Source organism: Lepisosteus oculatus, chromosome 15 (assembly GCF_040954835.1).
Source record: "Lepisosteus oculatus isolate fLepOcu1 chromosome 15, fLepOcu1.hap2, whole genome shotgun sequence".
Classification (NCBI taxonomy): Eukaryota; Metazoa; Chordata; class Actinopteri; order Semionotiformes; family Lepisosteidae; genus Lepisosteus; species Lepisosteus oculatus.
The window spans coordinates 1419120-1446807 of NC_090710.1; the positions used below are offsets into that span (position 1 = coordinate 1419120).

A 27688-nucleotide genomic window follows, 5' to 3' on the forward strand; every position below is an offset into this window, starting at 1 on the left:
GATTTTGACCAGGGCAGTTTCTGTGTTGTGACGTTGTCGGAAACCAGATTGGAGGGGTTCGAAAAGGTTGTTTGTCATGAGGTGGTTACTTAACTGAAGTGTGACAGCACGTTCTAGAATTTTTGCAAGAAAGGGTAAGTTGGAGATGGGGCGAAAATTGTTAAGATTGTTGAGAGCCATGTTAGGCTTTTTTGGCATGGGGGTAATGGCAGCAGTTTTGAGGACCTTTGGTACAACACCAGTGCTCAAGGATTCATTTATTATACTGAGGACAATGGGGCAGAGAGAAGAGAAACAGAACTGAAATAAAGTGGTGGGGATGGGATCTGATATACAGGTGGTGGATTTCATATGTGAAACCAGTTTACTGATGGTTGCAGAGTCAAGAAGTGAGAAGTTAGAAAGAAGGAAACCAGTAAATTCAGGTAAGCAGGGAGGAGGAGTGGAAGTAATACGAGCTGTGGAGAGAATGTGAATGAGAATGTTGTCAATCTTGGAGTGAAAGAAATCTAAAAATGTCTTGGAAAGTTGCAATGAGGCAGGTAATGTGGTGGGGCCGTTTGGCTTTAGCAGTCTGTTGGGTTTAGATGCCTATTGTTTAAAAAAAGTGCCATGGAATCTATACTGATCAAATAGTCAGAACCTTTGTTTAAACCTCCTGCATCACATTGGTGTCACCATGCTGTGGCATTGGTTTGGAAATTCTGGTCCAGAGGTAAGTGCGCCATCTGCTGGTCTAGCAAAAAAAAAACTACTGATACAGCAGCAATGTGCTCAATGTGACCTGGGGTCAGCCTTCCTTCGTTGCTGATCTTATGCTGCAGCCGATGTAGCCGCCATTGTTAACACGTTACCCATTCAAGGTCTCTTGCAATTGTTCCTAGTACTTTAAATGACCTAACTTTGGTGGTACTAAATATAGTTACTCTACCTACGAAGTGTGTTTTTCATCAATTCGATAGATTATCGAAGCTATTAGACATTATCATCCTGGTAGGCAGTGGTCGCTGTTGCAGTTCACCACAAGCTCAAACCAAAAAGAAGCTCTTGTTTCCTTCCCCGTACACCGGTACCCAGGGTTATGATCAAAGTCGATTGGTGAGTGACGAAGAGCCGCGCACAGGGATTGGACAGCATCGAATGTCAATCTTCGTCACTTTCTGACTTCGCTGTAGGAACTTAAACGGGGACAAATTTGCAGGTGAGTGAAATGTATAGATAATACAAAAATAGATTACGTTTATTCCAGTTGATACTTTGTACAGGTTCAAGAAAACACTATAATGTGTGTATTCTGTGCTTAGAATTGTGTATTTATTTTATTGGTATTATTAGTAGTACATTAATGGATTAAGCTAATTTACAATTTTAGCATATCTTAGAAAACTAATACTGAAGCGCATTTGCCCTTTTCCTTAAAACGATGGAATGAATCAGTGAATGGCTGCAAAAAATACATCTTGGCATGAGTGGCCGTTTCCCTTATTTGTACAAAAATAATACTTGCAGTCCTTGCTCCCTTCTAACTCTACTTTGCTAAATGCCAGGCATTAAATCGATATTGGCTAGTTCCTGGAGTACAGAACGCGTTAGGCTTTCGTAAAATTAATTATATGTGAAAGTCTTAGTTGCATCTCTCTTGCAGCTCCTCTGCATACTTTTGCAAAATGTTTCTCAGCAGTCGCAGTTTCGCTTTCGTCTTTCGTTAAAGTGGTGCATGCTGGAGGGCAGGCACAAAAACAGTTGGTGTGTTTTTATTGTATGATTGTTAATGATCTAACATTTTTCAAAGTAGAACTAACTCTTTGTTAGTTCTGCTAACAATCAACATTTGTACGGAAGCCAGTCCCCACTAAAAATATCTACTGTATATAAAAAGGTTTAACAAGGTCAGTTTAATTAAAACAAGCAATCCTGATATTTTACTCTGTATTACTCTTTACCAGTAATAAAACAGTGGGCTTAGTGTGGTGTGTACTGGAGAGTCTGGCTTGCCTAGGACAGGACCAGCACGTGTGAATTAGTAAGACAGTGGTCTGTTTGTAGTTGTCAAAGGTTAGACGATTGTGCTAACTCATTTAATGCTATGTAAAAATGTAAATTGTCTGAACACATGACCTGCAAAAAAGCTAAACAAATGAGAAAAACAAAATATATTTTTGTAAGTATTATCTTAAGGGATAGTGACTGGGGGCGTGATGCTAAAGTTTTTCATACCTCTCCTAACACTAAATTAAAAAATTAAATTAAATTAAAGACTAGAATTAAAAGATAACACATGGATAGAAAACATTTTGGATTTTAAATTATATTATAATATAATTATTTTAAATAATATGAAATACTTTAGATAAGACTTTATTGATTCCGAAGGGAAATTGATGTGTTACAGCAGTCCAGCCCAAGACAAGCAAAAACAGACATCAGAATAGATGAAAAATTAGAATACGTACAGTAATACAAAATAAATAAATAAAAATACATAGGTGTGTGCAAAAAATGATCATAGTCACTGTAAAAACAATAAAATATGTGCATAATGTGCATACTGTAGGTATATACAGATTGAGTGTCCAAAAAAAGTACAATAGAGCAACATGCTGTCCATAGATGAGCAAATGAAGGGTTAAAAGTCCTAGCCTAGGGCACTGTTATACACCCTGACAGCTGCCGGGAGGAAAGACCTGTGGAAACGTTCCCTTGGACACCATAGCTGGACCAGTCTGTTGCTAAAAGTGCTCTGCTGCCCAATAACAGTCCCATAAAGCAGATGAGAGGTGTTGTTCATGATGCCTGTGAGCTTGGTCATCATTCTCCTCTCAGCCACCACCTCCATGGGGTCAAGGCTCATCCCCAACACAGTGCCAGCCTTCTTGATAAGCTTATTGAACCTATTTGCATCTCTTGTCATGATGCTGTTGCCCCAGCACACAACAGCGTAGAAGATGGCCGCCGCCACCACTGATTCATAAACAATTTGTTGCAGTGTTCCACACACACCAAAGGACCTGAGCCTCCTAAGAAAATAGAGTCGGCTCTGACCTTTCTTGTACAGGGCGTCAGTGTTACCAGACCACTCCAGTTTATCATCCAGGTACCCCCCTAAGTACTTGTAGGACTGCCCCCCTCTATGTCCTCACCCTGGACGGAAACAGAGTTCAGCGGAGACTTATTCCTTCGAAAGTCCATGACCATTTCTTTGGTCTTGCTGGTGTTTAGCTGGAGATGGTTAAGATGACACCACTCTACAAAGCTGGTAATCAACCAGCCATTGCAGAGTCATTAGAAAACTTCTGCAGATGACATGTCTCAGAGTTGTACCTGAAGTCAGAGGTGTAAAAGGAGAACAGGAATGGAGCAAGGACAGTCCCCTGTGGAGCCCCAGTACTGCTAACAACCTGTTCGGACACACAGCTCTGTAGCCGTACATACTGTGGCCTGCAGGTCAGATAGTCTATAATCTAGGACACCAGGGGAGAGTCCACCTGCCCCGCCCTTATCTTATCTCTCAGTAAAGGTGGATGGATGATGTTAAAGGCACTGGAGAAGTCAAAGAACATAACTCTCACAATGCTCCCCGTCTTCTCCAGGTGTCCCACATATTAATGTCCCACATGTTATATGCAAAAATGTACTTTATGATGACTTGAATCTTACTTTGTAGGCAAGCTTGATGGAATTTTTGTCCATTCTGCTTGACTTTGAGCCACTCAAGGACATTCACTTTCCTATACCTTCTGCAAGTCACGTTAGAGTAGCTTTGACTTTGTGCTTTGTATCAGTTGCCTTTTAGAAGGTGAATTTGTCCCTAGTTTTAAGTTTTTAGCAGACTGAAACAGGTTTTCCTCTGTATTTGCTTATCATTTGCTTCATCCATTTTTCTTTTAATTCTAACATTTTGCAGTCTGAGAATCAGCATTCCCAGAACCTGATGCTGCCACCACCAAAAGGCTCTAATTGGGTCACATCTGACCACAACACCTTTTGCCATGTTTTGGCAGGATCAGTCAGGATCTGTGTTGCAAACTCTATGTGGGTTAATAGATTGGTTTTCCACTGTGAAATAGTTTTCTGGTGTGACTGATATTTTAGACTGATCCACATTTTCTCTGTAGCTCTTTTTATTAGTAGTCATTGGCCTTACAGTGGCATTTCTCACCAGTTTCCTCCTTGCTTGGCAGTTTGGAGGGACAGCCTGATATAGGCAGTTTGAGTGGTACATCTGCACCTTGCATTTCTGGATAATTGAGTAGACATACAGTCATATACACAGACTTAATATGTTTTGTTTTCTTTTCCTGATCTGTGGTTTTCAATGGCTTGCTTTGAAAGCTCCTTAGTCTTCATGGTTCAGACCTGACCTGACCAAAGAACCTGACAAATTCTGTGTTTTTATTCTGAAACCTTGAGAATCATTATTAATGCACACTTATTAATGACAGAGACCACTCAACAAAGTGTGATTTATCGAAGTATTTCCAAGTGAAGCTGAGAAACCAGGTGGAGCACAATCTGAAAGACACTGGACTTGAGCTTCAGGCCTCTGCTTTAATGTAAAGGTTAGAGCAGAGAAATGTATTGGTGTGCGTGCTGCAAAGCAAGCAGAGATTAATTCCAGACCAAGAAGTGAAAAGACTAAAATGCCTATAGAAGGGTCTATAACCAAATTGTATTCAGTTATTTCCTTGTTATACAAGCACTTTACTTACTAACACTTCACTAAACTAAGAAATACATACTGTAAGTATACCTATTTTTGTTATGGGAGTTTACTGTATGGAATCATAATGTAATTATTTTATATTTAATGGTATTATTTGCCATTGACCACCACAGAACAGTAATGTCAAAGTGAAAACACAATTCTTCAGTTCCTACTAAATTAATTTTAAATTTAAAATAAAACTGATTGCATAAGTATTCATTCCCTTTGCTTTGCTGTGAAACATACTAGGTACAGTATATCATAGCATAGAGGTTAATCAATGGCAAAAAAGCCCATATAAATGCAGCATGATTCGAGATTGTACAATAAAATGTGACAATGTCCAAGGGGAATACTTTTTATAGCTACTGTATGATGAAGAATAATATTTTGAATGCATAATTTGTAAAAAACATTTATTGAATGAATTGTTTAATTCTGATTATGCTCACTATGAATGCACAGTATCGATATCTCTAGATAGTTTGATGCTATTTTTTTACAGCTAATGGTTTTATTCTGTCTTTGACTGCACAGGGTTTATATAACTTTTCTTCAGTATAGAAATTTCGGTTAGTTTGTCATTTTTGTTCATGTACGGTATAGAGATCATGGAAATCTATTTTCTCCACATAGCTTCTTCATAATACATTTAAACATAACAGCTTGCATAAAAATTAAGTGTTGGTAAATTCTACTTGATGCAACATATCAATAACACAGCTTATTGTGCCAAAGTAAACAAATATATTAGAAGAGTATGTAATCTCCTCTGGCTTATATCCTGTTAAAATTACTTGTAAAGGTCTCTGTTTATTCCATGTATGTTAATTGGAATGTAGTGTTGCTTCTATGAGTTTTCACTTACGAGTTGAAATGTTGAAACCAATTGGGCTCATATACTGTAGCAAAGTGTCTTCATTTGTACTGTTAATCTTTGAGTTAATCTTTACTTATTCTTAATTTGTTGCAGCTACTGTACCGCTTTAATTAACAAAAAGACATCCTTTATGATTAGTTACTGCCATGACATTCATTTCCTTGTTGGCTCATTTCCTGACTTTTTAAGCACTATTCTAGAATGTTTCTTTCTCTTTGTTTGGAAATCCCCTCTTCTTCAGCAAAGTGAAAAAAAAGGCTCTCATAAGCCAGTGTGGAGGAAAAGTACTTTTGTAACATAATCCATTACAGTTTCAAGTTACTTTTGTAAGGTGTTACAATAACACAAAATAGGAGGAAAATTATGTTGAAAAGTCATCCATTGCAATAATCTAGGCTATGCAATATATGTATAGTTGCTATGAAAACCAATGCATAACTCTTAGGCTCTAATGTTCACCTCAGGTTTTGTACTGTATCTTTGCAACAGATTTTATGGGTCACATTTAAACCAAAGAATTTGAACAAATGCATTTTCATCATCTAAGCAGGTAATCAAAGTCATTGACACATAGCCAATAGAATGAAACATGAGTAAAAACATTAGTTTGTTCATTAGTCAGAATTCCTACGAATAATGCCCAAGATATATCTGCTGAGTTCACAAGTCTTTTTTACACTGAAACTTTAAGACAATGGTTCAGGGAATCTGCTTCCAGAACTTGAGTGAGAGAATGAGAATAAAGAACATTGTTGTCACTTTTTTGCTTTTGAGATATTAATTTGTCATTAATTGTTTTGTCTTATAATTTAATATAATAATTTAATAATAATTTCCATATTATTCCACATTTTGACTAAGCATGCAATAAACTGATTTCTTGACTAGTATCTCCAGGGATTGCATATGAAAAGGTTGTAGTGTATGAGAAATGTTTTTTTTTAATTTTGAATCACAGATTTCAAATAGCTAGTCGTGTGTTTTTCATGACTCTGCTCAAAAACTACAAACCTACAACCAGATACAGGACAAAGGGAATATTGCAGATTGCCAATCATATTTCAATAAATACCATAGTCCCTTGCGAAAGATCAGCACTGATTGTACAGGCTCATTCCTTACTGCATGCCTGCAACTTTCTGGCACAGAGGTTGTGTTGTCGCTGTGCGTTGAAATAGCCTTAGGCGACTAATCCCACCCAGCGTTTATCCATTTGTGCTCCACTGCACGGTGAATCCCAGTCGCAGTCAGCTAGTGACATAACTGAGGTTTGAACCCGTGATCATAGAGCCTATTCTTAAGGTGTAGGGCTTTCGGACTCAAAATGTGCATGTCACAAATTTTAGGGGGAAAATAAATATCTAATCAAATCACAGTCATGTCAAGAGCTTTCACATGGTGTAGCAACTTGACTTCACTTGTCGAGCATCAGTCAGGGAAAAGCCAGCAGGAATACTCAGTTGGATGAAGGTGTCGCTGTTTTAAAAGCAGACTGAAAATTGGCGACTCAGAAGGTTATTTATCTGGAGCTGGTAAGGTCTGATTAGAAGTGGGGTTAAGTGTGGGAGGAAAGGCCGGTTGTGCCATCAGTCTGCTCCTGTCTTTTGCGGGGTTTAAATAGATAGCAGCTCTCCTGGGCAAGCTATTTTAGCACCGTCAGGTTAGGCTCTACAATTCTATAAAGACTGAAACACTGAGAATAAAACAGTAACAGACACTGTTGTTGCTGTGGTAGACAGGACCTGGCCAAACGTAAACATCTGAGAGAGGGTTTACAACTGCTGCTAACAGGGCTTCTGAAGACAGACTAGGGTTCTTTCTCTCTCGGCATCCAAAAGGACTTGGTTACCATCAGCTGGTTAGAAATCCTTGAGTGGATTTGAGTTCCCCTGAAAGGGAAAAAAAACAGATAAAAAAATCAGCTGCTAATGATTCTGTAAGTGAGGGTTCAAAGATCTTATATGTGTTAACATACTGTATTGGTGAAGCAAGATTGGTCACTAATGAATCGACCCTGGCTGAATATTGTTAGACCCTTATTTCTCAGTAAACCACACAACACTGGTAAATCAAGCTGGAGATTTCTTTATTGTAATAAATAAGGAGGACAGATGTAGTTAATAACTTGCCTCTCGCTCACTTTTCTAAGGACAGCAACGCTTTTTTTATTGAAGATGAACAAAATTTTCATACATTTATGATTGGTCAATGGTAGTGTGTTACCATATAAGCTGAAAATAAGGTCAGAAAGTTAAGGAGTTAGATTCTTGTTGACCTTATTGTTAGGAGTTGACCAGTCATACTGTAAATGTATGAAAATGTTGTTCATCTTCAATTATAAAAATGTTGCTGTCCTTAGAAAAGTGAGCGAGAGGCTCAGCCTTGATTTGAATTAGATCAGCTTTGGGCAATTAACCAAGACACTAATTAGCTGAGACCCCTGTTTCCTTTCATGTTGCTGAATCATGCATGCATGCATAGGATACATGAGTTATATTGTACCTCTACTTAATAGAACTTAGGCCAGAATAAAAACTTAGGCCAGATGGGAATGCACAAAACAGTGAAACAGTTTCTGAAGACTTAATTGGTAACTCCTAACAAGCATAGGTTCCTTCAATATATGGGGCCTGAAGAGGTGGTAGCAGCCTGGGTGAGGTTAAAGACTATGTTACAGTCTTACCAGATCTGCATAGTGACACAGCTGGTGGAAAAGAAGGTCAGCCACAGAACCACCACAGTGCCTACAATTCGTAGGGCAGACAAAGCAGAGGCAAGAAGTCACACTGTTGCAGTGGTTTGTGACAATATATTACCTTTTATTTAAGGGGAATGTTTACATGTTTTTCACTATTTTTATTAAAAGTCTTAAAGAATATTGACACAATGGGTAAAACCTAACTTGTGTCAGCATTTCCTTGTTAATTAAATGTAGGGGTCCCAGATTTGGTGATCAAAGCAATCATAAAGTTTGCCTTGGTTTACCTTAATTAAGTTCTGGGTAAATGATTAAGTTTCAGGTAGCAGTCCAAAAACACAGCATAGAAACAAGCAGGAACAGACAGGGGGAATGAGGGAGCAAGGGGTAGACAGAAAGCAAGAGCTCCTTGTCTTGATCGCCCAGGAAGACCAGATTGGAGTAAAGTATTTGAACCTTTTTAAGAGAGTTTGCTATTCTGTTGCTGTTAGGAGCTTTGATTTCCCGTGTTAAGAATCTCTTAAAAATGACCGCTTCTGGTTATTGGGTGCATTTTTAGAAAGGAAAGAGAGGTTCCCACTCATTTTGCAGCATCCAATTGTACATAAAGAGATTTAATCACGGGTAGTATTCTGTTTAGTTTAGGAGGCTGCTAATCTCTTTTTATTGGCCTTGGTATGTGTTATATACAGTAGGAGTCAAATACTTGGTAGCAGTCTGGGGTATTTCTGGGTGGTTAGAATGGCAGACCTCTGGGACACCTTAATTTTAAATGTGTACATAATGTAACGTGTTGTATTTTTATGTGTGTTTTGTTTAGTATTTGTATTGTTATTGTTATTTAACATTTGTTTAACCTAGTGTGCCTGTTTTACTACTCTTTTCACCAAAGCTGTGCCAAAGAACTCATGTGCCTGTAGTTATACCAACCATTCAGGTACAGTGCCTTGCGAAAGTATTCGGCCCCCTTGAACTTTTCAACCTTTTGCCACATTTCAGGCTTCAAACATAAAGATATAAATTTTTTATTTTATGTGAAGAATCACCAACAAGTGGGACACAATTGTGAAGTGGAACGAAATCTATTGGATTTTTGAAACTTTTTTAACTAATAAAAAAATGAAAAGTGGGGCGTGCAAAATTATTCGGCCCCTTTACTTTCAGTGCAGCAAACTCACTCCAGAAGTTCAGCGAGGATCTCTGAATGATCCAATGTTGTCCTAAATGACTGATGGTGATAAATAGAATCCACCTGTGTGTAATCAAGTCTCTGTATAAATGCACCTGCTCTGTGATAGTCTCAAGGTTCTGTTGAAAGCGCAGAGAGCATCATGAAGACCAAGGAACACACCAGGCAGGTCCGTAATACTGTTGTGGAGAAGTTTAAAGCCGGATTTGGATACAAAAAGATTTCCCAAGCTTCAAACATCCCAAGGAGCACTGTGCAAGCGATCATCTTGAAATGGAAGGAGTATCAGACCACTGCAAATCTACCAAGACCTGGCCGTCCCTCTAAACTTTCAGCTCAGACAAGGAGAAGACTGATCAGAGATGCAGCCAAGAGGCCCATGATCACTCTGGATGAACTGCAGAGAACTACAGCTGAGGTGGGAGAGTCTGTCCATAGGACAACAATCAGTCTTACACTGCACAAATCTGGCCTTTATGGAAGAGTGGCAAGAAGAAAGCCATTTCTCAAAGATATCCATAAAAAGTCTCGTCTAAAGTTTGCCACAAGCCACCTGGGAGACACCCCAAACATGTGGAAGAAGGTGCTCTGGTCAGATGAAACCAAAATCGAACTTTTTGGCCACAATGCAAAACGATATGTTTGGCGTAAAAGCAACACAGCTCATCACCCTCAACACACCATCCCCACTGTCAAACATGGTGGTGGCAGCATCATGGTTTGGGCCTGCTTTTCTTCAGCAGGGACAGGGAAGATGGTTAAAATTGAGGGGAAGATGGATGCAGCCAAATACAGGACCATTCTGGATGAAAACCTGTTGGAGTCTGCAAAAGACCTGAAACTGGGACGGAGATTTATCTTCCAACAAGACAATGATCCCAAACATACAGCAAAATCTACAAAGGAATGGTTCACAAATAAACGTATCCAGGTGTTTGAATGGCCAAGTCAAAGTCCAGACCTGAATCCAATCGAGAATCTGTGGAAAGAGCTGAAAACTGCTGTTCACAAACGCTCTCCATCCAACCTCACTGAGCTCGAGCTGTTTTGCAAGGAAGAATGGGCAAGAATTTCAGTCTCTCGATGTGCAAAACTGATAGAGACATACCCCAAGCGACTTGCAGCTGTAATCGCAGCAAAAGGTGGCTCTACAAAGTATTAACGCAAGGGGGCCGAATAATTTTGCACGCCCCACTTTTCATTTTTTTATTAGTTAAAAAAGTTTCAAAAATCCAATAGATTTCATTCCACTTCACAATTGTGTCCCACTTGTTGGTGATTCTTCACATAAAATAAAAAATTTATATCTTTATGTTTGAAGCCTGAAATGTGGCAAAAGGTTGAAAAGTTCAAGGGGGCCGAATACTTTCGCAAGGCACTGTATATTCTTGGAAAAATCTTTTATTGGGAGTTATGATTATTTAATGTACACATTGATTACTCTTCTCGGTAATACCTGATATTTCCCTAATACTAATTGATTCTTTGGGTCACTGGGAATAACTTGTGTAATGAGTCACTGCTTTCACTCTTAAACAGTCTGAAACATTGGCAGGCCTCTGGAAGTGTTGATTTCTAATGTGAAGCACTGAGAATGGGAATATCATGGTCTTGTATTCTGTTTTGAAAGTTCAGTTTTTATCTTTGCTGTATTTCAACAAAGATTTTGAAATCGTATTGGATTGACCCTCATATTTTCTCTTTGTTATTCCAGGGCTCATAATTTAATCGATCAGGTGCTCCAGATTGTATGAAGACTAACTGTGTGTAGGTGAAGTCCAGAAGTTGGAGATGGCTGGGTTCCTGGATAACTTTCGCTGGCCAGAGTGCGAGTGTATCGACTGGGGAGAGAGTCGCAATACCGTGGCATCTATTGTGGCCGGTATCTTGGTATGTCAGTTGTGGCATTTTTCTCTTAAAACATAAAGTGACAGAGATACAAATAATAAAATACTGCAAAGTATCTGTCAGAGGGTTGTGAATATCGTCTATATAGAGACAGGCAGAGAAAGATGTTGTTCATTTATTTTCATGGTAGTCATTGTATGTACATGAAATCTTTGGTGCCTTGAGCCAATATCTGTCTACTGCTTTGTAATACACTAATGGCATTGATAAAAAACTTATATCAGTCTAAGTACCTTCCATTTGTATAGCTATCACTCATGAAACATCAATATCGGTTGTATTTCTTCAAGAGGAGATAGTTGTTCAGAGGCACAAACAAAATTTTAGATTACATGGAGGAATAGTAATGTTGTCTACCCCTCCCAGCCTTTCTGTACCCAGTGTTTCTCCGTAATTGTTTTATTGCATACCAACCCAATGTGGAATATAGAATGTAGAATGTGAAATAGCTGGTTGTCTTAAGGCTCGACTTTCTGGCAATATGTCTTGCAACCACAAGGGAGAGAGTGACATGCGAAGACATGCCCGTTGAAAACACCCACCTGCAGAGCTATTCATTATTAGCTATTCATTTGCCAGCCATATCACTCTGCAACTCACAACTGGCAACCCACTGAAGCTAAGCAGGTGTGAGCCTGGTCAGTACCTAGATTGGAGATCTCCTGTGAAAAACTAAGGTTGCTGTTGGAAGAGGTGTTAGTGGGGCCAGCAGTGGGCGCTCACCCTGCGGTCCATGTGGGTCCTTATTCCCCAGTATAGCGACGGGGACACTATACTGTAAACAGGCGCCGTCCTTCACATGAGATGTAAAACCGAGGTCCTGACTCTCTGTGGCCATTAAAAATCCCAGGGCGTTTCTCGAAAACAGAAGGGGTGTAACCCCAGCATCCTGGCCAAATTTCCCATTGGCCCATACAAATCATGGCCTCCTAATAATCCACATCTATGAATTGGCTTCATTACTCTGCTCTCCTCCCCACTGATAGCTGATGTGTGGTGAGCGTTCTGGCGCACTATGGCTGCCGTCGCATCATCCAGGTGGATACTGCACATTGGTGGTGGTGGAGGGGAGTCCCCAGTACCTGTAAATATTATTATTATTATTATTATTATTATTATTATTATTATTAATATGTTGTAAGCTTCTTCATGGCTCACAGGAGAATCAGCACCTGTGGGAGGAGAGGCATGCTTCTCACTGACATCATTAGTAAGTGACAGGAGTCGTTTTGTACTGGAAAGTAGAGGCAGCCCTGGGTCCAGTCCTATATCAGTAGTGCTCTGCCACTTGTGTGCTGCCACAATAAAGAATAATCAATAATTAAATAATTATAACCACCAGAATTATCAAAGATATGCCAGAATCTACCCGAGCTGTTATAGTTAAAGACACTTGTGTTCTTTGTTCTTTAGTATAGCTTTGCCAAAAGAGTAAGAAATAACAATTGCTTCCACTTACATAGCTCTTTTCTGGACACTCCAGTCAAAGCGCTTTACAGGTAATGGGGACTCCCCTCCACCACCACCAATATGCAGCCCCACCTGGATGATGCGATGGCAGCCATAGTGCGACAGAACGCTCACCACACATCAGCCATCAGTGGGAAGGAGAACAGAGTGATGAAGCCAATTCATAGATGAAGATTATTAGGAGGCCGTGATTGGTAAAGGCCAGGGGGAAATTTTGCCAGGATGCCAGGGTTGCACCCCTACTCTTTTCGAGAAACACCCTGGAATTTTTAATGACCACAGAGAGTCAGGACCTCGGTTTTACATCTCATCCGAAGGACGGCACCTTTTTACAGTATAGTGTCCCCATCAGTATTCTGGTGCATTAGGATCCACATGGATCGCAGGGTGAGCGCCCCCTGCTGGCCCCACTACCACATCTTCCAGCAGCAACCTTAGGTTTTCCCAGGAGGTCTCCCATCCAGGTACTGACCAGGCTCACCTGTTTAGCTTCAGTGGGTTGCCAGTGGTGAGTTGCAGGGTGATATGCCTGCTGGCGTTATCAGAGGCAGATGAGGATAAATAAATATTAATTAACCAGAGCTAAATGTCTCTTCCTACAAATCTTCTCCAAACTGAATGGGACCCTCATTCGTCGCCCTATTTTTAAAAAAGCATCACAGACCCAGTGTTAATTTCATTGATGAAAATTATGACAAAAATGTTCGTCAATGACCTGTTTTTCATTTTAATCAACAACGAAATGTTCACAAAAATAATCCACAATGAGGATGACGAAGACTCGAATGCTTTATGTTTTTTTTTTAGTAAATTAAAATGTGACTAAATGACCTGTTTAACTAAACCTCATAAAGAAATTAATTTCTACACATGAGATTCACTGTTTTTGCACATTTACTTTCTGTCTGACAAACAGGAGACTGGCTGTTGTGGGTATAATCCATATAAGCCATGGAGACACAAGGATTACTTGTAGTATTTCTTGCTTTCACCTGGAATAAAAAGATCTGGAGTCTTGCAGTATTTCATATATAAGATAAGATCACTTTATTGGCCATGTACAATTTCTTGCATTAGGAATTTGTCTTTTTGCATACCCCAGCCTGCTCTCCATGAGACACAGACAGGAAGAAAGAAGCTTGGGGACAGAGCACAGGGTCAGCCATTTATACGGCGCCCCTGTAGCAGCTGGGGTTAAGGGCCTTGCTCAGGGGCCCAATGGAGTAGGATTCCTCTGCCAGCAGCAGGATTTGAACCAGCAACCTTCCAGCCACAGGCGCAGATCGTCAGCCACAGAGCCACCACTCCACCCCTCATAATGAGCACACTGGGAAATTCTCATAAAACATTACTAAAGATAGAGAAACAATAACACACTTACATTACAAGTTGCAAAATTCCAACAAATGTGAAGTGCCATATGAATCATAGTGCCTAGACACTTTTGCATTGATAAGACATCTGTTTTTTTACATCATAGCTAGACAACAAATTAAATAGAAAACTAAGCACAAATAAACTGTATTTTGTAGTTTGCATTTTATACAATTAACATGTCTTGGTTATAGATTAAGGTGTAACTCTTTTAAAATGTGAGAGTTGGTCATACAGTACATGCTATGCTTGTTACATTTCAGCTTCGTATTAGTGCTCTGACAGAAATAAAATATGAATAAAATATTTCTTTTCTTTATATTTTGAATATGTTGAAGTGAGTCTGTAAAATGCTTTTTATGAACTTTTCATTTCACAGCATGTAATTGTCACCAGAAAAGAATGTTTCATTGAATTTAGTTTATGTGGCTGGGTGTTTAGGTAACCAAGAAAATATTATCGTAGCACCAACACGTGCAGGTATTCTGTCTTATTGTTTCAGAAAAATATGTGGTGTGAAAGTACTGTGACAGACCTGAAAGCTTGATACTAGAACAATGTAATTAACACTTAGACTACTCTTGGACTACGGTAGTTCTGTGACTGTAGTAATATGGCATCGATAGGGCCAGCTATTAATAATATTATACCAGTTAGTTAAAGAATATATATATATAGCTTGCCCTGTCTGGTTTAAATATTTTTATAATATTTCATAATATACAGTATAAGTAGCTCATGTAATAATTTCCCTATAGTAATTGCAAATTCAGTATTTGAAGTGGTCCCTATTGAATAGATTTCTAATAATACTGCTTTGAAACTTCTTAAATAGTTGCTTTGAAAAAAGAACTATAAAAACTTATATAAAATGACAGAATTATTAGTAAGTGCCACAATATTAGGTGCCAAAATAGATTTTCCTATTAGGAAAGATTCACATGATGTCTCTGTATAAGATCATTTACATTTTATTGCACAATTATTTATTGCATTTGATATTTATCCTCTCTGGGGATAAATACACTTTAGATTGTGCAACTTTGCAAGACTTTGATCCTTTTGGTTTGGTTAGCCTTATTAGATGAGTGACAGATGAGGTTCCTAATCTGTTTATACACGTTTATTGCTTAAATTAAAAGCCTATCCAATTAGAACAGCCATAATTGTAAATTAAACGAGACTGAATTTAATATTTCAAGAAATAAACTAAATAATTAAATTAACAAAACTAAAACCTGTATGCATTTTATTATACAAATAAATTAAACAGCATGACTAAAATGTGACTAAAAATAATTCTGTTTTAGCTGACAAAAAATAAGAGTAATTATAGTCAAAATGTAGTTGACTGGATGGAATGAAAAGTGGGTGAGTAGAAAATGAATATGACTCATAGACATTTTAGTCGACTTGACTAAAACAAAAACTGGTGACTAAATTAACACTGCACTGACCCGGATAGAAGGTCTTTAGTTGGGGAAATCCTTGTAAAGGAAATCAGAGTTCCCAAAATAAAAGACAGCAAGCTTTCTTAGACAAGGTTAGCTAGAGTCCCGTCTTTAATGTTGATTCTCTCTGTTTCCTCCTCCTTCTTCTCTCTGAGTGTCTGAAATCCCTGCTTCTGCCTACCTGTTTTTTATTCTGGGTTTTGCACCTATGAAAGTATCACAAAGAGTGGAAATCACCCTTATTTATGAGATACACATGGATTTCAAACTCTCTTCCTGAGAGGTGATTCGTCCCATAAGTGTTTTTTGTTCAGTAATTTGTTGCCTTACAAACCCAGTTCAGTAACAGACCAACAATGTTCCATAGACACAGTCTTTTCACCTCAATAAGATGTGTCCATCATTAATAAAAAAACAGTTCCCTAATCAAAATATGCTCTTCAGTAATAGCCACTGAATTTTAGTCTTAAACTTTAAAGAACTCATGAGTTGCAACAAAGTTGCAATTGTTCTTCTTAACATTGTCTAATATGAAAGTGAGAAAATGTATTACTTTTCCCCTACTTCAGAGTTACAATTTTTGTTTTAATTGACCAAGAAATAAAATGGTGTATGAGATTAATCCCTGCTGACTCTATAAGATCCATAAACATATGATACTGTTACAAATGAAGGGTGTGGTTATTATATATAGTATGTCAGAGGTTGTCAGATGAATAACAAAATCAGCTTCTGATGCCAGTTTGCTATGTAAGCAAATAATAAAGAAAAATAATTTCACCTTCAAAGGTCAGGGATTACCAAATTGTACCTGGCATGTACTTTATTATCTCTGTTCCAGAGATTAGAATAATGATTATCTTAATAAGATTAATAATAATTAAGAATAATGATTGTAGACAAGAAAACAAAGTTTTATTATGATAAATAGCATGCAGAAGCTACTGTATACAACATACGTTGCACACCATACAACGGTAACACTATGAACGGATATTCCACTGAATTTCAGAGGTCTGGATTCTATAGACATAGAAATCCAGAATTGTATCCTTAGGATCTGAAGACAAAAAAACCTTAATAAACCCAGAGGGAAAAAAACCTGTTTGCTAATAAATAAAATTCATCCTTACTAGGCCTAAATCTTTGTCTTTAAATTGATGTTCACAAATGAATGGGAAAAAAATTTCCCTATTCCAGCAAAAGCATTAAACAAGTAAAAGTAAAATTTGATTTTTCTTATAAAATAACACTGCAAGCTTTCATAAAGCTTTCAGATTTCAGATTACTTGAACAGAATCTGATAGAATTTGTTTTCATGTCTCTTTCTGCAAACATCATGTCAGTCTTACTAAATTAGTACATCACTGACAGAAAAAAGCTTGACTTTCTATGCTCGACTGAAACCTATCACAGATGAAATGAGAGTCTCTTGCTTACATGTTTAACCGGATTATTCCACCATGGTATGGTTTCACTCCTCTGGCCGTGGTCAGGGCTGGGCCTGATTCTTATTTAAAAGGTACTTATTTAAAATGTCCGGTTACTGTCTTCTACATACTTCTTTTGAGTGTAGAGTTTTAAATGTCTGTTTTCCTTAGTATACAATAATTGTTACAGTTTATAGGACCTCCCCCCTCCCATAATGCTTTTTAAGCAAGTTTTCTGATTTGCAGTCTACTATGTATCACAATTAATAAGTTCCACATTGATTCACATCATTCCTGTTTAACTAAGTAGCTTCTTCTGTAGCTTTGTTGGAATGCAATGGTCTCACACGGCTTGTTCTCAGTTCATCCCCCCTAAAATCTCCTGTACTTGCCATGCCCCATGGCATACTGAGCACTTGTGCTCAACGAAGGCAATCATACTGATCGCAAACTAGAGTGTAGGTGGAGTCTTTCAGCTGATTATAGTGTACAGGAGTGTATATCTTGGAAGGAGCACCTGGTTGAATACAAAGATGCAACGGAGTCTCCCATATCTAGCTGTGTCTCCTATTTCATTAAGAATCACCAAAACAATTCTAGATATACAGTATGTTCCCCACCATCAGTTGATTACTAAAGCTTAACTGCCTCGTCTCAACTCTGCAACATGTAACACCAATATATAGTCCCTGTCTGTGGATGCCACTGTGCTTGAATTCCAATTAAAATTTGAAGAAGTGCAGTCCTGGGATCCCTATCCCTATCAGTTGCCTGTCTATGTTGTGAGGCACTCGAGCTCTTGTCAGATGGAACATTTAACATTTGGCTCCTTGTGGTGGGCTTTACATTTTGCCATTATAGGGCCACTTTCATGTTATTGACTCTCACAGGATGCATGTGTTATTTTAGCAGCTACAGTATATCAGTTTAGAGAGTATTTCATTCAATATGTAAAGTTAAAGCTTTATTGCTGTGGGTGTTACATTGTGAGGTCAGTGTGGATTTAAGTACAGCATTACCTTAAGTGAGGTTAGTGATTCCACATTAGGAAGTGAAAGCTTTCAATAGTCAGGAGTCATATGCTATAGGATGTTTCCCTGGCTGCACAGTCGTTTCCCTTTTCTTTACCCACTCTTTCGATGGACTTGGAGAAGGGTATCCTCTGTTTCTTTTATGTTAGTGCTCTCTAGCTGACAGACCTGTTATTAGTGTAAGGGCAATGCAGGCCATTAACATGCTGAATATTGTCAGCATCGGTTAAGTGACACAAATCGGCTGTAGTTCCTAATGTGGTCGAGAATTTTACTGGGTCTCTTTTTGTTGTGAATGCTGTTGTTTTTACTGTGTTGATACAAAGTCTCAGCCAGTCATCCCTCTGATCTTTGTCTACCTATGCCTTTAGTACAGGGTAACCCCAGTCTACAGCTTCCTGCATTAATTGAACACCATCCTCTTCAGCACACTCTGATGTCACTCAGAAACCCTTCAGAGAGAGCACTCTTTATTGCAGCAGTGTGCCCCTGTATTGTATTCTGTTTCTGTTTTGGCCATCTTGGCAACCAAATTTGTGTTTTGGGGCTGATTTGGAAAAGCCTTCTCTATCAATTTCTATACCAATAATATACATTTTACAAATTCCATAATTGTGGCAGCTGTATTTTCAAATGTGATACAACATTTAAGCCAGCCATTTTCTTTCCTGAGGCTCAGTCGTGTGTCAGCAATAAGTGTTGTCTCAGAAAAGTGGCTCCTTGGGTACTTCACTACGATTTCTAATTTGGTCCATTGAATTACAATGCTTCTTGCTTGAACTTGCTTTCTTTTAATTGGCATTGTAAGTGCCAACAAATCATGTAAGGTGGCTGCCACTTTGACTATGTTTTCAGGTATTTTCTCAGAATCAGCTCATAAGGTTCACCTTTGTGTTTTATGCTTTCGGGTACTTTTGGGAACTCCTGTGTTGATATACTATAGAATTAATTCCTCTTTCTTTTCTAGAAGTTTATCAGTTCTACAGAGACAATTTTGTTAATCATGTGTGCTGTTAATTACCATTTGCAGAAAGGCAAATTATTTTTCCCTACTCTGTAAAGATGAGTGTGGTTATTTTAAAAGCTGCAGAACCAAATTGTGTTACTGTTGCTTTGTGTTAAATTGTGGTAAAAGTAGCTGCAAAAAATTATATACCCTTTCATGTAGAATCACTGTCTCATACAGTATGTCAAGTGAATATTTGATTTTTTTATTTAATACCAGTAAATCAGAACTGAGCTACTTCTTTTCCTTACTTACTCTGTTAATTAGAATTAATCTTCTGGTAAATAAGGCACTATGATCTTATGATCTTATGATCTAGCTATTTTTGTATCTGAATTCTATTACATTGAAATTTAATTTCTGTTCATTTACTAAGTAGAACATTGTTCAGTGCAATGGACCCAGTGAGTTCTTATGATCCAGCTCCATTAGGATCTATTGTCCAGTACATTTGACACAGTGAAACTTTCACAAAATAGCCACAAGCTGTAAACTTAACAGCTCCACAGGGGTTTATGATTAAGCATTGTCAGCATTGTGACAGAAAAGGGGAAGTTGTGGGTGAATTCCACACACGTACAAAAACAGTGGTTTGTATTCATTCAAATTTTAATTTTTTCCATGAGGAAGTAAAAGAAGACTCAAAACTTTCCTCTGATGTCCAACTGAGGGGGTGGTTGGGCACTTATGGTTGATAAACTGTTTCAGGGGTGTTTGGTGGACACCCCTGCAGGATTTTCCTTCTGCCTGTCATGTTAAGCCTTTATTACTGGTTCAGGATTTCCTGTTTTTCACACCAAATTAAGAAAAAAACAGTAATTCATCACAAATGAAGATTTTGTCCTAAGCAAATGAAAGAGACAAAGGCACGTACAGTGTATCGACCATTGCTGCTGCTGAGTCACTTAATACAAGACCTCAAAAATGTCTTATCTGGCAAGCTGAAAACAAGGAGCCTGAGCAGCTTGCTTACAGTAACATCAAGTAAGTTAGTACTAAAGAAAAGATCTGATCCCTGGATGTCTTGATAATGATCATTTATATTAATCCAGGTGTCTGCAGCCCTGGTGCTAGAAAGTCATGGCCCTGTGCATGTTACAGCTGGCCTTAAATGTTCAATGAGCAGACATCTAGAATGTACATCCACATATGTTATCCACTTTTTATTAAGCAAATGATTGATCCAATCAAGTGCTGGGGTAGAATGAATGATCAGTTTTGATCTGATCTGATTACCAAAATCTATAGGTTATGTAAACATTCCAAAGTGAAATAGAGAAAAAGGCTTCTGAAAATGTTGATCAGGAGTCTGTAGCCTTTCGGAAGGGTCATGCCAAAAGTTAGCTCAGCCATTTTTTTAATTAAGTTGAGTGCCATTGATACTTTTTTAATGTAAATAATATCAATGTGATCCTTGCTGAGTTCACCAATCTTATTTCAATTTTTTAATTTTTTCCTTGAGGAAGTGAAAGAAGACTCAAAACTTTTCTTGGGTGTCCCACTGAGTTTGACATGCCTAGGTTGACACTTTAAGCAGCCCGCAGGCCTATGAGTCTAAAGTTGTTAACCAGCTTCAGGAGGAACTGACTTCATGTGTGAAAATGTGTGAAAGTACCTTTACTTTCTGAGAGCAGTGAAAATGGCATTTTTTCAAACAGCCAAATTTCAATGGCAGGAACAGATCATGACTTAGACACTTTGAACGCTTTCAGTAGCCTCAGGTGTGTTTCGCAGATCCAGATCTTTGAATTATACAGATATTAGTAAAGATGCTGCTTTGTTTTCTATACCTCGGTATTGTCCGTTTGACAGACTTAGCCTTGTCCTCCTCATTCTTGAAGTTGTGTTTTGTCTGACAATGTCATTGGAAACTGGATGCGTGACAAAAAACACTCTCACAACATAGAGCACAAGCAGCACAGTCTTCATGTTGAACACATCCATCTTCATCTCTCCAAAAGGGATGAAATAAGCAAACATTAACTTTTTCTTAGCAACCACCATTTTTCCAGAATAGGTGACTTTACACTTAAGAGTGAAAAATACTTTCAGCAGCATGGATTATAAACCTTCCTGCGAAAACAATAGGCTAGCTCCGTTAAAAAGATAAAAAAGTAAATAAACCAAGTCAATCGCTTTTTTATTTTTATTTTTTCAGAGCTTTCATAGAATAGCATGTTATAGGTTGCTGATCCCTGATGTAGATGAAGATGTGGTAGGGTTGTTGTAGAGTTAAGAACATTCTGTTCCCTATGCCCTTGAGAAATTATGAAATTGCGGAGGTAGACAAATATTGGATGATGAATGTGACGACGATGGAAGTTTCCCAATCAAAGGGGTTCACGGTGCTATAATAGTTTTTGAGGATCATAACACAATGCTTAACCTTATTCAAGAACTCAGTTAGAGTTTGGTTAAGTAAAATGAGTTTATAATTATATCCTGCATCTTGAAAATGGTTTGTGGGATCAAATTATACCTAAATTATAATAGATTACACAAAAATGTTTTCAAATTGTCACATACTTTACTATACATGATGGAAATGGTTTTCAATTAGTTTTCTTAAGTACAAATGGTTTAAAGGTCCTTAAAATCAGAAGTTTTATTGAAAAACTGTATGCATATAATGTTACATATACAGTAGAACTGTATATAAAAGACAGAACAGTAGTTATCCCCCCAAAAATCCATTGTTTCTAAAGGGAGAAATTTCCCAGCATTAAGTCGCATAGGTGAAGTGTATGTTCTTCCTGTCTCTAACACCCCTATTTTACATTATTCCCATGTGGAAATACTCCCCAGAGTAAGTGGTTTCACTATGTTTTGAACTTTAGTGGTCCCTAACCATAATGCATAACTGGACCTTCTGTTGTCTGTAAGCCCCATTTTTTTTTAGGTAATAGCACATAGCTGGTTTAAGTATTGGCAGAGAAGAAGAAAACATTTTTTCCCTATTCTGTGTTCCTGTATATGGCGAGTTAGGACTGTTTAATTATTAAACGTTTATACTCTGATAACTTCATAACATCTTCCACATTCTAGTGGGTGAATGCTTTATATCCGCCCACAGTACAGTCTTATCTTGATCTTCAAGTTCATCTGGAATTTCAGGTAATCAGGGTGGCTTCCTGGTTTTGTGAATCGTGCATATTAGATGGCTGTACTCTGTCAAAATACACGCCCCTTTTGATAAAAGGAGGCGTGAAGTTACAGTAACAGAGAGTGACACACTCTGTAGACCACATTAGTTGCTGCCAGTAACTTATCTGATCCTTCTTGTTTCAACATGTTTTACATGAGTAACTGTATTTTGGCTTTCAGAAAGGATGACAGATTGAATTTTGGCAACTGAAAACAGAACAGAGAATGAAATAATACTCAGGGAATATTTCAACCCTGATCTTGAGACTGACATGAGATTACCACAGGTCTTGAGTAATTTTGATTTAATTTCTTTTTAGACTTGAAGGAAAGTAAGACACATTTAAGATGGGCAATAACTGGCCCTTTGGTGTTGTTCCATACAGTAGGAAAACCTTGACCACTTTTTTTTTAGCGCTGTTGAAACAATGCAGGATTTTCTTCCTTCTCACTGGTTTTAAAAAGGAATATGTAGAAATAAAATAACAGTAAAGAAACATTGTTTTTCAATATCAGCATAAATGTTGTAACAAATATGGGTTAAGAAAAATGGGAAAATACCAATAATAGAATGAGCATTATAATAAAATAATTCCCCCCAAATTGGAAAGGTTATGCCAAGAATTTACTCAAGCGGTTGATATAATTAGAGGCACTTAAGATTTTCGGTTTTTGTCACTGATTTGGTGAAAATAATTTTAAATTTGGAAAACCTAGATAAACAATTATTAATTAATAAAAATAGCACTTAAAAACACCTAAACACCAAAGGCCTACATCCTGACCAACCAGGAAAAAGTGCAGACTGTTACCAAGTATTCAAGTCCTATTTGACGCCTACACAGGCTTACAAGAAATTATTCTGCCTTTTGAAGAATATGAATTAGAATTAAATCTTTATAAATCGGGATCACTATTAAAAAAATACATCCACTAATCAGGAATAACGTTTTTAACCTAGGGATTGTTCATAAAGGAAATTAGTTTCCTAAATCAACAGAATCGCAATATTTTTTAACAAGGTTCAAATACGTACTTAACTAGTAAATCTCATTTTAAAGCCTGATTGGAACAAGAACCTCCCACCTGGTTTCGTATCTTCTTTCTCCTTGTATCTTTCTGTCCATCCCATCTCCTCTCTCCTCTCCTGTTTTCGTCTTTTTGTCCCATCTTTTTATTCTGTTCCCATACTTAAAGTAAACCAGATGATTCCCAATCATTATTAATGTGTCTTAGACTTAATACTACTCAGTAAACACCTCAGTTCCTTTCTTGCTTTGTATGCTAATTGTATAATTAATCAAATTAAAATCAACAAATTAATTTAACTTCTTAGATTAAAGGACCAGTGTTTTATTTTGGTTTCCTGGGTATCACTTATTCACATCACTAATACAGAAACATAGAAAAGTAACAGATATTGTAATACAGTATACAGTATGCCCATCCTCATACTGGCACCACTATGGTGTGTACGAAGTGAACTGTATTTTAAAATAAGTGAGCAAAACAACACTGTACATGGTAAAACTTTAACAGTTCTGAATGAAAATTGAGACTTAACTTTTTCTATTTTTTGGTTAAAGCAGATGTTAATTGAAAGGAATTGTGACAGTTATGTAATGTTATAGTTTGTAATATTTGTGTGTACTTGTTATGCATGTGTATCTTGATTCTTTGTTAAATTGACAGTTCTTTCTAATACAACATGGATTGCTTGGTGTTACTGTAATTTCACGCCCCCTTTTAACAAAAGAGGCGTGTATTTAAACAGAGTGTAGCCATCTGATTTGCATGATTCACAAAACCAGGAAATCCCTCTGATTTTATGAAATTCCAGTTGAAATTGAAGATCAAAATAAGATTAGCTGTATTGTGCTGTTATGTTTCTGTACTATTAGAACTTGTACTGTAGATCATTGATTCTTGGGTGGATTGAGGATACATTGCTTATCACTCAGCTGTTATCTCTCTGTTCTATCTCCATTATATAATATCCCCATTGCATTTTGCATCAGTTGGTGGTGCCAACTACTTCTTTGAAGCACACATTATATGAAACAAACAGGAAACATAAATACATTGTACAGTACATATTAAAATGGGGAATTTTGTGGTTGACGTCACTCCAAAAAAAAAACTGATGTCTCAGAATACAAAGCAGCATTCAAATACTTGTTCAAACACACAAACATGGTGCAGAGGAATAAGACCAGTTTGATTCTCTTGTGCAGTTTTCGAGGGGGCTATGCGATGTCGTCCCCCAAAAAGACTTATATTTCAGAAACAGAAGCACCGCAAACCAGCTTTTAACAATGACAAATGGGAGTCATTGTGTTGCTTGTAGTGCCAGTTCCTCCTGTTTTGTGTTGCTGTCAGTAGCATATTGACTCTAGCTGTATGGTGAAAGACCCTACAGAATCAGCTTTAACAAACAAAAATCAACTGTGAAAATGTAGTTTAGTCTTTAATGTGCATGTTTTTTATATACGAACAGCCACATATGCAGAAATGAAACTGAAGGCTGCGTATGTGGCTGTGTATACAGCTGTATCAGTATGCATTGGCTGCAAAAGAACAAGTAAAGGTTTATTCCATGATGAAAAGAAAAGAAACACCACAAGGTTTCGGCTGTGGAGCCTTGACATGCAAAGAAGGCTTTGGTGCCTCGAGTTGAAACTATGGCATTTAGCCATTACGCTGCTCACAGCTGGAAGCAGCTCCTGAAGGATCTTAGATATGCCCCAACCTTCGCCATTTTTAAATCTTAGTTAAAAACTGTTTTATTTTCCTTTGCTTTTGCATACTTTTATTGTTTTTAATTATTTCTTTTATGATATTCTTTTAATTAATTTGTATTTTATTTTGTTTTTTATAGTTTCTATTTGTGTAAAGCACGAATAGAAACTCTGTATCAAAATGTCTCAAAGTGATCAGAGAGAGCTTGTAGGATGACGTGCTCTGTGATCACGTTTCTAATATGTTGCAGAATAGTTTAAAATGGTACTGTAACGAACAGTGGACATACAGGTTGTACGAACCGGCTTTACACAAATTTCACTCTTTTTTTCTTCTCTTTTTACTTGTATTTTCTCTTTTACCCCTCTGGTTTCCTTTTTTCTCTTTTCATCCCCTTATTATATTAATATTGGATTTATACAGGCTGTTAAGGTGCCAAGTCTGCCATAGCGTGATGACTGTTCGCATTTATTTGTTATTGTTTATGGTACCATGTAATAGTCTTTTGTCTTCTCTGAAAATCCAATAAACTAATTGAACAAAAAAATGTGAGATTGCCAAGGGATAAAAAAACAAATTACAGGACACTGTACACATGGGAATGAAACTGTGAAAAACATTCTTAATACTGTATACTGTAGATATCCCTTTGAAGCAATAAACTAAATGAAAATTCACTTTCTCAGATAGGTTTAATGCTAATTTCAAACTTATTGTTCAAGAGTTCATTATATTCAAGAGTTGAAACTATTTTTTAAGAAAACACTGTTTCTTTTAAGGTCCAAGAAGGTAAATTTGCTTAGTAAGCACTGTGACTAGAAAAATACTATGAGTAATACAGCACAGAGAAAGGTACTGACAACTATTTGGTTTTCTTGTGATGCCTTGTGGAAAGACAAAATTTGATACTGGAAGAGCAGAAGAAAAAGGTTTTAATGTAGCCCAGTTTTACATGTTTTACAATATTTCATTTAAAAAAAGCATTTACTGCATAACATGCTTTGTGTTTTATTGATATATTTGCTCTGTGTAAATGGGATCTTGTTGACAGCACATCCTAGTGCCTCAACATTAATGTGCAAGGATTTTGTCATGACAGGATGATATTGTGTTGATGGTGATCTTGGGTTTGAGGGGTGGTTGACCTTATTCTCATCAGTCCTCGGTCTTGTCTCTGGCCCCCACAGTTCTTCACAGGCTGGTGGATCATGATCGATGCGGCTGTGGTGTATCACGACCCCGAGAAGCTGAACCACGCCTTCCACACCTGCGGCGTCTTCTCCACCATTGCCTTCTTCATGTGAGTGAGCTGAGGATTTAGCACTGCTTGTTCGCAATGCACGGTGTGAAGAGTTGCCAACCGTTTGTTCAGTTGGCATGTTTTCGCCACCAGTGCTCTAAAGAGATGCCGTCACAGTTCTTGAAATATTGCCCAGGAGAAGTAGTGAACTTGCAGATCATTCCAGATGGACTGAACTTGCTGAGTTGAAGACAGAGATGAGGGCTAACTGTTACTCTAGGAGTAAATCAGAATGTAAAAAACTAGAGGTTTTATTGGGGTTTTCTTTATTATATGAGTGTTTTTTCTTGTTCCTTTTATGATTTGAAATGTATTGGGTTAAAAAAACAAGCAACTGTTACAAAACTCTTCCAGATTGTTCAAGTAAAAAGTTATAACACTTTTATAGAGATGAAAATGTTACGTGCATGCATATTTACGTGCATGCAAAGCAGATGGGTAAGACTGAGGTGACCATTAATCAATAATAAATTAGAAATCAGATTCCTAAATTACAAATGACTAAAAAAATATGGTGCAGATAATAGTTACTGTATCAATATTCTCATGTTAGGCACAGTTTTTCATTTGGTATGAAGTTGATATACAGTGGATATAAAAAGTCTACACACCCTTATTGAAATTTCAGGTTTTTGTGATCTACGGGATCTTATTGTTGAAAGGTACCAATCAGGAGAGGAGTATAAAAGAATATCAAAGACATTGGATGTACCATGCAGCACTGTGAAGACTATCTTCAATAAGTGGAAAAAATGTGGCACCACAGGGACATTGCCAAGATCAGGACGACCCTCCAAAGTTGATGACAGGACAAGGAGAAAACTTATCAGGGAGGCTACCAAGAGGCCTACAGCAACATTAAAGAAGCTGCAGGGATTTATGGACTGGAATGCTGGACTGGACTGCACTCTTTGCATGTGACAACAATCTCCCGGATTCTTCACGTCTGGGCTATGGGGTAGGGTGGCAAGACAGAAGCCATTTCTCACAAAAAAAAACATCCAAGCCCATTTAAATTTAGCAAAAAAAATGCATTCAGTCACCCTATACCATGTGGGAAAATGTTTTATGGTTCAGATGAGACAAAGGTTCACCTTTTTGGCCTTAATTCTAAAAGATTTATTTGGTTCAAAGACAAAACAGCTCATCATCCAAAGAACACCATACCTACTGTGAAGCATGGTGGTGGCAGCATCATGCTTTGGGTCTGCTTCTCTTCAGCTGAGACAGGGGCTCTAGTCAAGATAGATGGGATAATGACAAGCTCCAAATATCAAGATATTTTCATACAAAACCTGCTGTCCTCTGTCAGAAAGCTGAAGCTGAAGACGAAGAGGAATTTCACCTTCCAACATGATAACGA

At 37.7% G+C, this 27688-nt stretch overlaps 1 protein-coding gene across 1 annotated transcript in view; it reads left to right on the plus strand.

The window, feature by feature from the left end:
• The first annotated feature begins 832 nt into the window (after nt 1-832).
• Nucleotides 833-27688, plus strand: part of LOC102691760 (transmembrane protein 50B) — a 35551-nt gene continuing 8695 nt past the window's right edge. Inside the window, exons 1-3 of the mRNA XM_006638961.3 lie at nt 833-1201; nt 11187-11362; nt 26213-26325. Of these exons, the coding sequence (XP_006639024.1) occupies nt 11264-11362; nt 26213-26325 (212 nt within the window). The 5' untranslated portion in view covers nt 833-1201; nt 11187-11263. The remainder of the gene's footprint in view (nt 1202-11186; nt 11363-26212; nt 26326-27688) is intronic.